Source organism: Mustela nivalis (assembly GCF_964662115.1).
Source record: "Mustela nivalis genome assembly, chromosome: 7".
NCBI classification, from domain to species: domain Eukaryota; kingdom Metazoa; phylum Chordata; class Mammalia; order Carnivora; family Mustelidae; genus Mustela; species Mustela nivalis.
The window spans coordinates 39,605,130-39,618,235 of NC_139026.1; the positions used below are offsets into that span (position 1 = coordinate 39,605,130).

The window sequence follows — 13,106 nt, forward strand, 5'->3', positions numbered from 1 at the left end:
ACATGGGCAAACTAGTTCCATGATGTACTTCCCCCCACCCTGCCTTGACCTCCTCCTCCCTCCCTCCTACAAGCCTGGTTACCAGGTGCATATATGGTCTCAGCACCCTGGGAGGTGTTCTACATGGCCTACTGTGGTTCAGTGATCAAAAGCAAAATGGTGGATACTGACACCACAGAAGATACATGAATTGCCTTGAGTTATCTTTCAGGTTTCTCCCAGAGGAACTGTATGAGGTTGTGTCAGCCTTGCCTTGAGAAAAAGAGAAAGAAGGAAAGAGACAGAGAGAAAGCAAGCAAGCAAGCAGGCCAGGTCCTGATACCTGCATATCCCTTGGGAGATGAAGGCAGGAGTAGCAATCACTATCACTATATAGTAGATACATAGTTTTTATGGCTAGGGAGAGTTTTGAAGCAAAAGTTTTTCTCAGTTAAAAACCTACTTTATAAACCTAAAGACACAGCTTGCTATACAACTTAAGCTAACTGAAGGAAAATGTGTCATTCTTGGAAAGTAAATGTTACACAAAAACTATGAAGGTCTAGAATCAACTGATGCCAGCCTTTTAAAGAATCATACAAGATAGCAAAATTGGAGGTGACCAATAAAATGCTAAATAGGTCCAATACTAAATTTCAGTGTAAAACAGATGTTATAGAAAAATAATGGAAAGAAGATTTAAATATTAAAATATTATAAAATTATAAAATATTAAATATTTAAATAATTAGAATAATATGAATTTGCTGTTGCCATTTCGATAAAGGTAGAATCATTAGAATAAAACTCAGAATCCATTTTATCACCAGTGTTTTCTTCCAACTAGAACATCTGGCAGAGAGCATTCCCTATGGTTCCTCATCAGACCATGCATTTGAAAAGAGATTTTTCTATTCCACTCAACTCAGAGTTTCATCTTTGCAAGAAGACTTTGTTTTTTCATCTCTTGCTCCAATTCAAGGTTCTTTGTTACCAGTACGTCCAAGGGGATTGTTCATAACACACATGATTCCTTTTCTTCCATTTCTTACAGAAAACATATATGGACCAACCCCAGGAATATCATCTGCCAATGGGCTTATGGCTGAGCACATCCTTCAGTAGCAATGAGAAATGTCTACCTATTTTTCTTATCTCTCCTGGGTATTGGGCTTCCCCCATATATTCCCTACACATTACAGTTGATTCAGCTTTTACACTAACCTACTACTAAACATCTAGAACCACACAAAGAGAAATGAGACATTTTTTTTCTCCTCTTCAAAAATAATTTTGAAATAACTCTTAATTTTAGTCTAGGAAACTGGTATTACTCCAAGGGTTATACTTTTGCCTAAATGGAAGCTGTATAAAATTCTAATTCTCCGGATAATGTTTTTAAAATAATATTGACTTAAACATTTTTAAAAAAAGAACTGAAGCAGTTTTTAAAAATTAGACTTAAGGAAGCTAAGCGGTGTTAGGTATTGCTATTTTTGAGTTTAGGCAGTCTTCTTTTTCTTTATCTATATTAGTAAACACATGGGAAATAAAGAGATTTTATATATAAAAACCTGGATGACAGCTTATTAATACTGAAACTATATGAAGAGAATTTTCATTTAAGGAGTATTATGCCTCCATTGAAAGGATGAATACCCAACTTTTGTAGCAACATGGATGGGACTGGAAGAGATGATGCTGAGTGAAATAAGTCAAGCAGAGAGAGCCAATTATCATATGGTTTCACTTATTTGTGGAGCAAAACAATAACATGGAGGACATGGGGAGATGGAGAGGAGAAGGGAGTTGAGGGAAATTGGAAGGGGAGGTGAACCATGAGAGACTATGGAAACTGAAAAAAAAACCTGAGGGTTTTGAAGAGGCGGGGGGTGGGAGATTGGGGGAACCAGGTGGTGGGTATTGGGGAGGGCACGTATTGCATGGAGCACTGGGTGTGAGGCAAAAACAATGAATGCTGTTACACTGAAAAGAAATTTTAAAAAATATTAAATAAATAAATAAATAAATAAATATTGGTTTTTAAAAAATGACTTCTACGTTATTAAAAACTTTCACATAAATTTCTTTTTTGTATAAAATGATTGACATTGAGAAAATCAACTCACACCTTAGCATAACAGTTTCAGAGGAACCCAGAAAAGTGAGATGTTATATTTAAAAAATATAAACTTTTGGTATAGTCTTTTATTTTACTGGAACCAAACAACAACTGGGGCTAGACTGGCTCATAGCCTTCAAATAGGAAACTGTATTATTTAAATCTGCAATAAAACCAGTAGATAGTATGCTCTAGGATCATTATCTCTGAAGATTCTGAGCACATCTTCCAAATATTTATTCATCGTGTTCACCAGAACCATCACGATGGTTCTAAATACTGCCATTCTGCTCTCCTAGGTGAGGACAGTGGGCCACTCAAAGGAAAGGACAGGAAGGAGTATAGATCATCAGTGACTTTTTAAAGGGTAAATACCTAAAGCACTATTGCAGATGACAAATGTGAAAAGCAAGAACTCTATCTTAATTCTAGTAGCAGTTGCAGTAATCAGAGATAGAGATGCCTAAGCAAAAACTTCCTAAACTTTGGAGGAGTTGTAGAAAAGATTAGATCCTTTACAATAAGCTGGATGATTATGAAGTAAAAATCTTACAGATTCAACCTTGAGGTTTACAATTCTACAATTTCATGAAAGCTCAAATCCAATTTGAGGAGATAGTCAATTTTGTTGAGAAACAGAATTTTCTTATTAGTGATGTATTTTGAATTTTCCATTAAGAGTACGTAGAAGAGACAGTGTAGGGCCTCATGACATGAGGTAGATGAGAGGAACAGCAGGAATGCTGCTAAATCAACCTGCCATAGATTTTAAAAAGTCAATTGCCTTAGAATGTAGAGCATTCCCTCCAAATAGTAAAGGATCCTACGAGTGAGGTTAAAGGGTTTCAGACAATGAAACATACTAAAAACAGGGAACCCGTAAGCAGAAACTACTTGTTGCAAACTATATGTTAAGAGAAGAAATGATCAAGGCCCATGTTAACATGTCTGTCTTATAAGATACAGAACTGTCCAGTTAGCTGGCTTTCAAAAGATTGCTATTATCCATGGCAATAAGTTTGTTTGGCCTTAAATGGGTAGTTGTTGGAATAAAGGTTTTCTTCTTCTCCTATGTATTAATTTTCAGAACAGAATACACAATAAATAGTTACATACTAATTGATCTTTAAAACTTTACCAATATGTTTATATAGTTCTTGCCTTCAGTTTCTGTATAAATACCCAGAGAAAAGAATGTTCTTTGCTATCAAGGATGATTTTGCTTGTTTTTAAACAGTAAAGAATATTGAATACTATACCTGAAGACCTTCTCTCACTGCCTCCAGAATATAAGGTACCAAAGAATAGTTCCAGAGATCCATGAACCACACTCTAGAACCTTCTACATCCATAGGGCAAGGAAGGAAAAGTCGGGGGCCTAAAAAGAAGCAAACCATTTTGAGAACCATTACATGTAACAACCTAAACACATAAATATTCGAGACATAATTTGGGGGGAATTAATAATATATCTTTCAGGATTCTTAAACAATTACAATCTTAGCCATCTTGATTATTATCAAAGTATGTTTTTCTGAAGACTCAATCTCCTGAACTCTTCTTCCTTTTACCTTAAAATCTTAACATAAGAACATAACTTATTAGAGTTAAGAGAAACCCTGAAGGTCATAATCCAGTCAACCTGCCCCATTTTATAGATGATGAAACTGTGCTGAACTAAATTCCCAAATATAAAATATGTTATTATTTGCAGAGTGGAACTCAGCTTTGGCCTTCTGATCTCAATTATCAAATTCTTCTTTTTCATTTACCTTGTATCTTTGGTGAATATATCTTTATAATCCAGCAAAATAGGAAAGAGACTTTTACACATGCAATTTTAGAAGGATTAGAAAAATAAATATTTTTATGCCAACCAAAGAGAATTAATTCAGTTTTGCCTTGATGAAAAATATGAAACAACTCAGTTATCCATAATCCACAAAACACCTAAATTATCTCTAACTAAAATCTTCTCTCATAACTATATTTGATGTGAACCATTGGCTAAAATTTGTTTTTTTATCATAAAAAGGGAATTTAAACAGATATAATTTATTTCAAATGGTTATCTAATTTTTAAATATTTGGCTATATTAAACTCATGTGATTTCAGTCAAATCTTAGAAAACCATAATTGTCAAGCATAATGAATCTAATCAGAAATATAAAGCTTAGAAGAAGGCAAACTTTCAGAAGGAAAAAAGAAAACTTAAATCTTTGGGAGCAAGAAAAAAATTAGCTTTGCTTGTTATTTTCTACCATCCAATCTGGCCATCTTACCACGTACTCTTAGTTCCTGGAAAATGGCATATTGCAGTTTTGGAACTCACCAATGGTAACATCAGAAGAACTGTGTGTTTCCAAAAAACTGTTGAGATGATGCCATGTCTTAGGAATCCAATCTATAATTTTGACTAAGTCATTATTGCGTATATTCCTTTCAATCTCTATCTCGATCAGTTTCCTTCGAAGGTATCTACCTAAAAAGCCTTTCACAGGTTCTGTATGGTTTGCACATAGCACCCACCTACAAAAAAAAAACAAAAAAAAAATTATATATATACATATATATATTCAGAAATCTTTAAATAAATTAAGTTTTAAGTCCACGGTATTCTCTTTCCAATATAAATAAAGAATGTTCCTATGTCAATTGGTGGCTCACTTTAATGATCAAAGGGGTTAGGAGATCTCTTAGCATTAGAGGTATACAAAATAACTTTTCTTTTTAAGCTAAAGCAAAGCTCATGTGCGTCAGAAGTGAGTGGGAGTCTACACGCTGAGGACTCTTCTGTAGGAGAATCACAAATCCTGAAATAGGAACTCTCTTCACATTCCTCACACTTTGAAGAAAAGTGCTCTACTTTAGCTGGTGACATAGTGAGCAGGACAAACATTTCTTTCCCTTCCTTTCTTTTTTCTTTTCTCTTTCTTTCTTTCTTTCTTTTTTTTTTTTTTTAAGAAACAATTCCAATTACAGGTTGAAGATCACAAAATGTCTGCTTGAGAAAGAGTGTCAGAAGAAGTGAGAATTATTTTCACACCACAGGTCACCACTGGCAGGATCTGTCAATGTACAAACGGGAAAACACTAACCAAAAGCAAACAGAAAGAGACAATACAACAAAACAAAACAAAACAAAACAAAGCATTCAATTTATCTTTACCTGAAATTGTGATGCAGCTCTAGATTTGGTGATGAAGAAACTCCCTGATTCATTGTTCCAATAATATATGGACTGGAAAATAAAATTAAATATGTTGATGTGCTGAAGGTAGAAGAGATCAGTCTATTAAAATCGCCTTAAAAAACAATGTAGGTAAATATGGTTATTCCAATTAACATTAGGCTTTACAAGGGTGATTTTGTAACGTTAGGTGGAAAAATAACAAAGATCATTGAGCTGGAAATTTGGATTTAGGCTTCTAATTTCAGCTTAGCATCCTAGGAGAATCATTTTACCTTTCTGAGCCTGAGTTTACTCATCTATAAAATAAAAAGGTTAGATGGAATAATCACAGTAATCTCATTTCACTCTAACGTCTTGTGACTCTTATGATTATAATCAAATTCATTAATTTTCCCTCTTTCATTATTTCATAGATATTTTAAAGTTTCTTAATGATGAGAAAATTTGTACTCTTGTTTCAAAGTTGATCTTATGATGATCTACTTTTAACATATAAAAAATCTCTAGCAGAGATTAATGGGGATATTGCACCATTAAAACTAATATTTAGGTTGCTCTTATATGTCTTTCTTTAGATGCCATCTTTAGTGGGTTTTCAGATTTTTTTATACCCTACTTCAACCTTTACTTTGTAAATTTTTAAAAGTTAGACTCATTAATGATGATATATCTGAACACGTTAAATTTATCTTTACGGAAGGTTGAATTTAAACTTTGATATGGAGGAAAAGTGAAACCAGAGCTCTGAGCTTCATTTTAATTCTTAATTTCCTTGATCTAAACGTTCTGTCATCGACATTGGTCTCCCAGACCTTCCACATATCCATAGAAGCTAACGCCATCAAGTAAATCATGTTTCCATAAAAGTTGCCTGAAACATAATTGCTGAATGAATAAATAGATGTTTCAAGAAATGCACAGGGTTTTTTTTTGGGGGGGGAATATGTTCTAATATTAATGAAGCCTTCTTAAATTCATGGCATCCACCACAGGTTTTAAAAGGCATAAAGACATTAGAAACAAATCTGGTCATTTTTTTCATATTTCATCACTCAAAATATTTCACAAGCATACCATTTGTTGTATTTACAGTTGAGAAAACCATTGAAGATATCACTCAAAGAGCCCACATGATGAAGATTATCAAGAATTATTACAACAGGGAGCTCTACACCATTATTATCCGCACTGCACTGTTCAGCCAGATTAGCAAGATACTGTTGCAACTCCTTGGAAAAAAATAAAGGAAACAAATACATCAATGATCGATTTATAACAATGGCAAGCAATTCATAGTTTAGGAATAGCACACTTTGTCCGCCATCCAGTAACTTTGACTAAAACCCATAGGTCATGGCGCTGATATAAAACCAAGTAAAGAAATATAATGCTGAGAAAATATATTTTTTAAAGAAAAGAGCAAACAGAAAAGCCAATATAGAACAGTTGCTGCAAATAGAAAATTTTGAAAACAAAAGCATATTTCTCAGTTGTTGTGTCCCCTTAAAAAAAGAAGAAAAAAATAAAAGAGGGGGCAGTGAGTTCTGCATATGAGTTCTTATTATAAACCATAAATATTGAGACTTCATTCTTGCTTTTGGTATTACAATGGTAAAAGTGGATTTCAGCAAACCTTATAATAAATCCAAGGAGGCACACCTAAATTTCCACTAATCCTTTAAATGTTTTAATTCTAGTTCATTTCAATAGGGTACATGAAATCACAGCCCCAGGACTTAGAGAGATGTATGGCTATTATTTATAATCTTCATGCAACTTCTATGATTTTAAACAAAGACAAAATTTGCTGTGGTTCCCTGGGTCACTTGACATTAGCATTTAGCATTTCTTGAGCTTATTGTTTTTTTTTTAAGGTATTATTCCTTTCTAATAGCTTTTAATCTAAATATGATAACCAGTTCACTGACTGACTGCTCTCACAGATGGGTAGGCCAGACACATAATTAGGTTTCTTAAAATTATCCTAATCAGGAAGAACATTTCCATAATATTTGCATATTTACAATGACATTTTCAATTTGTAAATCCTGGTCAGGGTTAAAAAACCATTTCTGGCAGCCAGGTAGGTGAACATGGATAACCACTCATCCTAGAGGTCGCCACCCTCTGTCTGTAATACTACTTTTAGAACTAAAAGAAGAAAAGGTTAAGAAAACAGTGGCCAGGGTTTTGAGGCATTTAGTAATATATTAAGTTCAAATATAAAATTTATTAGAAAACTAATGCACTGGATATCTTACATTGAGCCAATCACATTGAACAAATATAGCCCAAATCAGAGAATACAGAAAAATATGCTTCAACTAATGAATAGTCTGGAGAATTTCATTCATCTTAAAAGACAAAAATGGAATTTATATCAATAATTTACCCATGTTAAGTCATTCATTCATTTATAAAACACTGACTGCCTATCTTCTACATTCATCGCTCTAGACAATCCCCTGAGGTGTACAAAAATAATGGATCATCATTCAAGTTAGTAAGAGAACAGGGTCCTTGGGGACAAACTATTGAAGTACAAATAATAAAGAGTGAAAGCTGGAAGGTATGAGCGTGTGATGTGTTTGGGGAAAAATAAGTGCTCTGTTTTTACAAGAGACATTGTGCATGGCAGTGGTGTTGCAATGAAAAAGAAAATAGACTTTGAATCTATGCAGAAAAATTTGGATCGTTCTACATAAACAAATGTGAACGAACAACTTTTTTTTTTTCAGTAGGGAAAGAGCCATTTATTTATCAAAGGTAACAGAAATACCAAAGAGATAATGATTAATTAGAAATGGAAAAGCATTCAAGAAGCTTACTACCCAGAATAGTGGGTTACGTGTGTGTGTGTGTGTGTGTGTGTGTGTGTGTAAAACCAAACTGTAATTCACAGTAGAAAAAACAATGTAGGGTGCCTAGGTGGCTCAGTGGGTTAAGCCTCTGCCTTCGGCTCAGGTTGTGGTCTCAGGGGTCCTGGGATCAGCCCCCCTGTTGGGCTCTCTGCTCAGCAGGGAGCCTCCTCCTCTCTTTCTCTCTGCCTACTTGTGATCCCTCTCTCTCTCTCTCTCTGTCAAATAAATAAATAAATAATCTTAAAAAAACCCCACAAAACCTATGTATCTGCGATGCTGGGTGGCTCAGAGGGTTAAGCGCCTGCCTTCAGCTTATCCCAGGGTCCTAGGATAGAGTCCCCCATCGGGCTCCTTGCTCAGTGTGGAGCTTGCTTCTCCTTCTCGCTCTGCCTCCCTCTCTGACAAATAAATAAATAAAATCTTTAAAAAAATAATGTATTGGGGTGCCTGGGTGGCTCAGTGGGTTAAGCCGCTGCCTTCGGCTCAGGTCATGATCTCAGGGTCCTGGGATCGAGCCCCACGTCGGGCTCTCTGCTCCTTGGGGAGCCTGCTTTCTCCTCTCTCTCTGCCTGCCTCTCTGCCTGCTTGTGATCTCTGTCTGTCAAATAAATAAATAAAATCTTTAAAAAATGTATTAAAAGAGCATACACGAAAGATTTTGTTCAAAGCATGTAAACCTTACTTGTACTGCCAAAAAAGACTTTCTGGTGGTAGTATTATTTTCTACTAACCTTTTATTTTTAGGATTAGGTAATGTTTTGATGCTTAAAAATGGAAGAAGAGCTTTCCAAATAGAGGGAAAAGAATAATTAAAGGCAGAAACATAAAAAAAACATGGTAAAAGGGTGCCTGGGTGGCTCAGTGGGTTAAGCCGCTGTCTTTGGCTCAGGTCATGATCTCAGGGTCCTGGGATCGAGTCCCGCATCGGGCTCTCTGCTCAGCAGGGAGCCTGCTTCCCTCTCTCTCTCTCTCTCTCTCCCTGCCTCTCCATCTATTTGTGATCTCTCTCTGTCAAATGAATAAATAATATCTTAAAAAAAAAAAAGTGGTAAGAAAGAAACTAGTAGTATATGTTTTGTGAATATAAATAATGTTGAGTAAATTGGAAAGAAGTGTTTGCAACCTGGTATGATTTGAAAGGTTACTGGATTTTTCCTACTGGCAGCAAAGAAACAATGAATGTTCTGTGTGGGGTCCTGAGTAATGTAGTCAGAATCATGATTTAAATTGTGGTAAGTATATTGTAGAGGAGAAGAGGGACCAGTCAAGAGAATAACAAAACTGCTGAAGCCAAGAGAAAATATGGGACTCAATAGGGATGGTACAGGTGTGGGAAGATTTTGACTTTGTACAGAAAAGAATAGAAAAATGTTGCAGGATTTAATGCAGTCAGACTTCAATAATGAAAAGATACTGTATTTTTCATGAGATGAAGGGAAAAATCAGAAAGAGAGAGAAGGGAGATTTAACAGAAGTTGTGAATCAAGCAGTTAGAAAACAGTTGCTGTCATCCCAGGGATAGTGTTAATTTTGGTGGGAGGGTGATGGTCGCGGAGATGGAGGGAAGAAGATGGATTTGGTATTTTTTCAGAGCTGAACCTGGGTTTTCTAAACTTGTGTATGTGGTAGAAACATGTGTATGCTAAGGGAAAGGCCTCCTATTCAGGAGGGCGGGCTTGGCTAACAGTGTCCAATGTGAATCAATGCAAATTGAAATGAGGGGAGTTATGCAGGTGAGAACAGAAGTGGGAGAGAACAGAATGTTGGGTCATCTTTTCATTTACCAGGAGGTGAAGGAGGCTGAGAAGGAGCTTGCTGGAGGGTAAGAAGGAAACCGAATGATAATCTCGAAAATTAGAGGAATTTCTAGAAAGGGAGGATGGTCTATAGCAATTTGCTATCCATAAGCAATAAAGAGAGAAAGAGAGAGAGGGAGAGAGGGAGAGATACAGAGAAGAGAATCAAAGGGCATTGAATTTGGTAATTAAGACATCCCTGAGGGATTGTGGGAAAGTAGGGCCATTCAATTCTCATGATTCTCTCTCATCTTGAGAAGGGCAGTAGTCCTCTTTGGGAATCTAATGAAAGCTATGGCTGCAAGTGGACAAAATTAGACACAAACAATTGTGTATTTGTCCAGCTGCAAGTGGACAAAGTTAGACACAAACAGTTTTGTCACATAACTTGAGTTTTTCTCACACCCTTTTGAAATCACTTTATAATCCCCACTATCACTTAATTGGAGTTCAATCTTAGATCGAAATACTGATACATTAGCGTTAAAATTTTCATGTGCAAGATCTAATTAGGCAAAAGAAAACAGGTATACCTATCAGATGGACATTGATAATTAGATGAATCCCATACTCTGAAAATATATGGAGAAATCGGCAGTTCTGTAAAAGCTGTTGATCATTGCCTTCTCTGGTTTTGACTCGAGGCCCAAAAAAATGAATCTGCCAAGACCAGTTTTCTGATCTTTTCCTACCTAACATTCCAAGTGTTTTCATCTGGCTACATATTATTTACTAAATCCATCTCTAGCCTTCTGGGCTCACTAGATCAAATGTCACAAAGTGTAATTGCTTATGTGTACTGCTCTCGATCAAAATATCCCAGCTGGCAGATCGAGGGAGGACTTCGAGAGCAGGAAGAGGGACAGAATGTAAAATGCAGGGGAGTACCAAACACGTGAAAAGATTTTTTTTTCTTTTGGTGGGTTTATTGTTTGACATTTTTTTGAATCCATAAGTGTTTTTTTGGCTTTGTCTCTTCATTGCTTCCTATAGCCTAGCATATCGCCCGTCAGCCGTGACATGGCTTCATTTTTCAGGGACAGGATTTATTACTTCATGCCTCGTTCTCACTTTACTTTAGTACATCTACACTGTGAGCAGCTGCCCCTCAGACAGTCTCAACTACTCATCCCGACTCCTTTATACCATTTTCACTTACCCATTCCTCACATAAAAGCAAACCAATGTAAACAAAAACCATTGCAGAATCTCTGAGAATTTGGCAAGAATTGGCTAAATTCTCTAGCAACGACGGTATCCCGCATTGCTGACAGCTCATTCAGATCTTACAACAGAAAGAAACAATACACGTTTTTTGCTTTCTTGATGCCAAATGCCACATGATTTGTCCAGGGATTTTTCCTATTACTACTTCCGAGCCTCATTAATTCTGTTCCAATGCTCTTGGCTAGGCTTTATTTGTCATTGTTTTTTGTAATAATAAACATTAAGCTCACCTACTAATGACACAAGTGATTTTATTCAGGAAAAGAAGAAAATAAGAGTGCTGGTAATATTTGGTGACAATTTTTTTTAAAAAAATTAGTATAATATTATTGATTAAGAGCATCTCCAAACACTAAACAGTTTTTTGACTGAAATAAAAAGAACATAAATATAACAGTAAATGTGAGGAGTGAGGCCGATTTTATAAGAATAAATAACTTTCTAAGTGTAAATTTTATTAGTGTAAATTACCAAATGTTTTATTATACCATGTTAAACTACATCTCAATGAAGCCCAAATCACTCTACTTGATGAAAAATTTGATTTTAAGTGATCCCCAACTTTGTCCAAATGACATGGTTTCCTATAACAAATCTATTGTCTTTTTACCAACCACTTGTTTTTTTCATAAGGAAGTCACTTCTAAAGTCATACCAACATTGGGGGAAATTCAAAGAATACACTGAAGATGGTTAAGGGACATAATCCTTTCCTCTTTCTCGCAGAGAAGAAAAAAGAATGGTGGTAAAATGCTTTTTTAAGTCACGTTCTGAGGAGACCTAGAGTTTGCAGGAGGCATTAAACATGTAGGCTGAAGCAAACAAATGACTCTACTCTTTATACTTCTGTTTAGAGAAGAGTCAAATATTCGACCTCAGGTTACATGTCTCTATTTCATTGAAATGAGAATGGGTGGTTCAAAAATTTGAAGGGTGATGAGTTCCAAGGAAATATTTGGAATTCATGAGCTATATTTATTTAACTTGAAGAGATCCCAGCATATTTTATGTACATGATTGCTCTCCTTGAAAACAACATATAAGATAGTTTTGAACTAAGTTTGGGGGGTCATGTTTGCATGGCTCTGTATTTGTGAAAGAAATCTTCACTGAAAGCTATTATACATTAATTGCATATAAATATCTCCCCCGTTTCCCACCACCTACCCCCACACTCTTAGCTCTTACCATGCCCCTACTACTTTTTCCATATTACAGCTGGGAAAACCAAGCCAAAGGAAATTCAGCTATCTGCCTTAGATTTCAGTTGGTCAGTGATAGGGACTTAATAAACTACTCCATTAAGAACATTTTTATTGAGAAATAATTGAGATACATCCTTGCATAAACTTAAGGTGAACAGCATGATGATTTGATTTGCACATATCATGAGATAATTATCATCTTAGGTTCAGCTATCATCGTCTTCTCATATAGATCCAATAAAAAAGAAGAGAAAGAAGAATTTTCTTGTGAAAGAAACTCTTAGAATTTACTCCCTTAACAACTTTTCTGTATGTCATACAGCAGTGTTAGCTATGGTCATCATTTTAATATTACATCCCAAGTACTTATTTATCCTGTAACTGCAAGTTTGTAACTTTTAAACATTTTCTTACAATTCCTGTCCCCCATCCTCTGCCTCAGGTAATTTTTTTTTTTGATATTCCATATATAAGTGAGATCATACAGTATTTGTCTTCCTCTGACATTTCGCTTAACATAATACCTTCAAAGTCTATCCATTTTTAGCAAATGGTAGGATTTCCTCATCTTTTTTACGGCTGGATAATATTTCACTGTGTGTATATACATACACACACACACTCACACATATATGTATCTATACACCAATTTTTTTTTTCAGGGACACTTAAGTTGTTTCCATATCTTAGTTATTTTAAGTAATGCTTCTATAAACATGGGG

At 35.4% G+C, this 13,106-nt stretch overlaps 1 protein-coding gene across 3 annotated transcripts in view; it reads right to left on the minus strand.

Annotated features, from left to right (window-relative positions):
• Positions 1-13,106, minus strand: part of NAV3 (neuron navigator 3) — an 858,619-nt gene that overhangs the window by 8,498 nt on the left and 837,015 nt on the right. For all 3 annotated transcript variants that reach the window (XM_082739652.1, XM_082739653.1, XM_082739651.1), the window contains 4 exons: positions 6,370-6,524; positions 5,272-5,343; positions 4,435-4,631; positions 3,361-3,479 (listed from right to left, as the gene is read on the minus strand). In XM_082739652.1, coding sequence (XP_082595778.1) covers positions 3,361-3,479; positions 4,435-4,631; positions 5,272-5,343; positions 6,370-6,524 — 543 coding nt within the window. The remainder of the gene's footprint in view (positions 1-3,360; positions 3,480-4,434; positions 4,632-5,271; positions 5,344-6,369; positions 6,525-13,106) is intronic.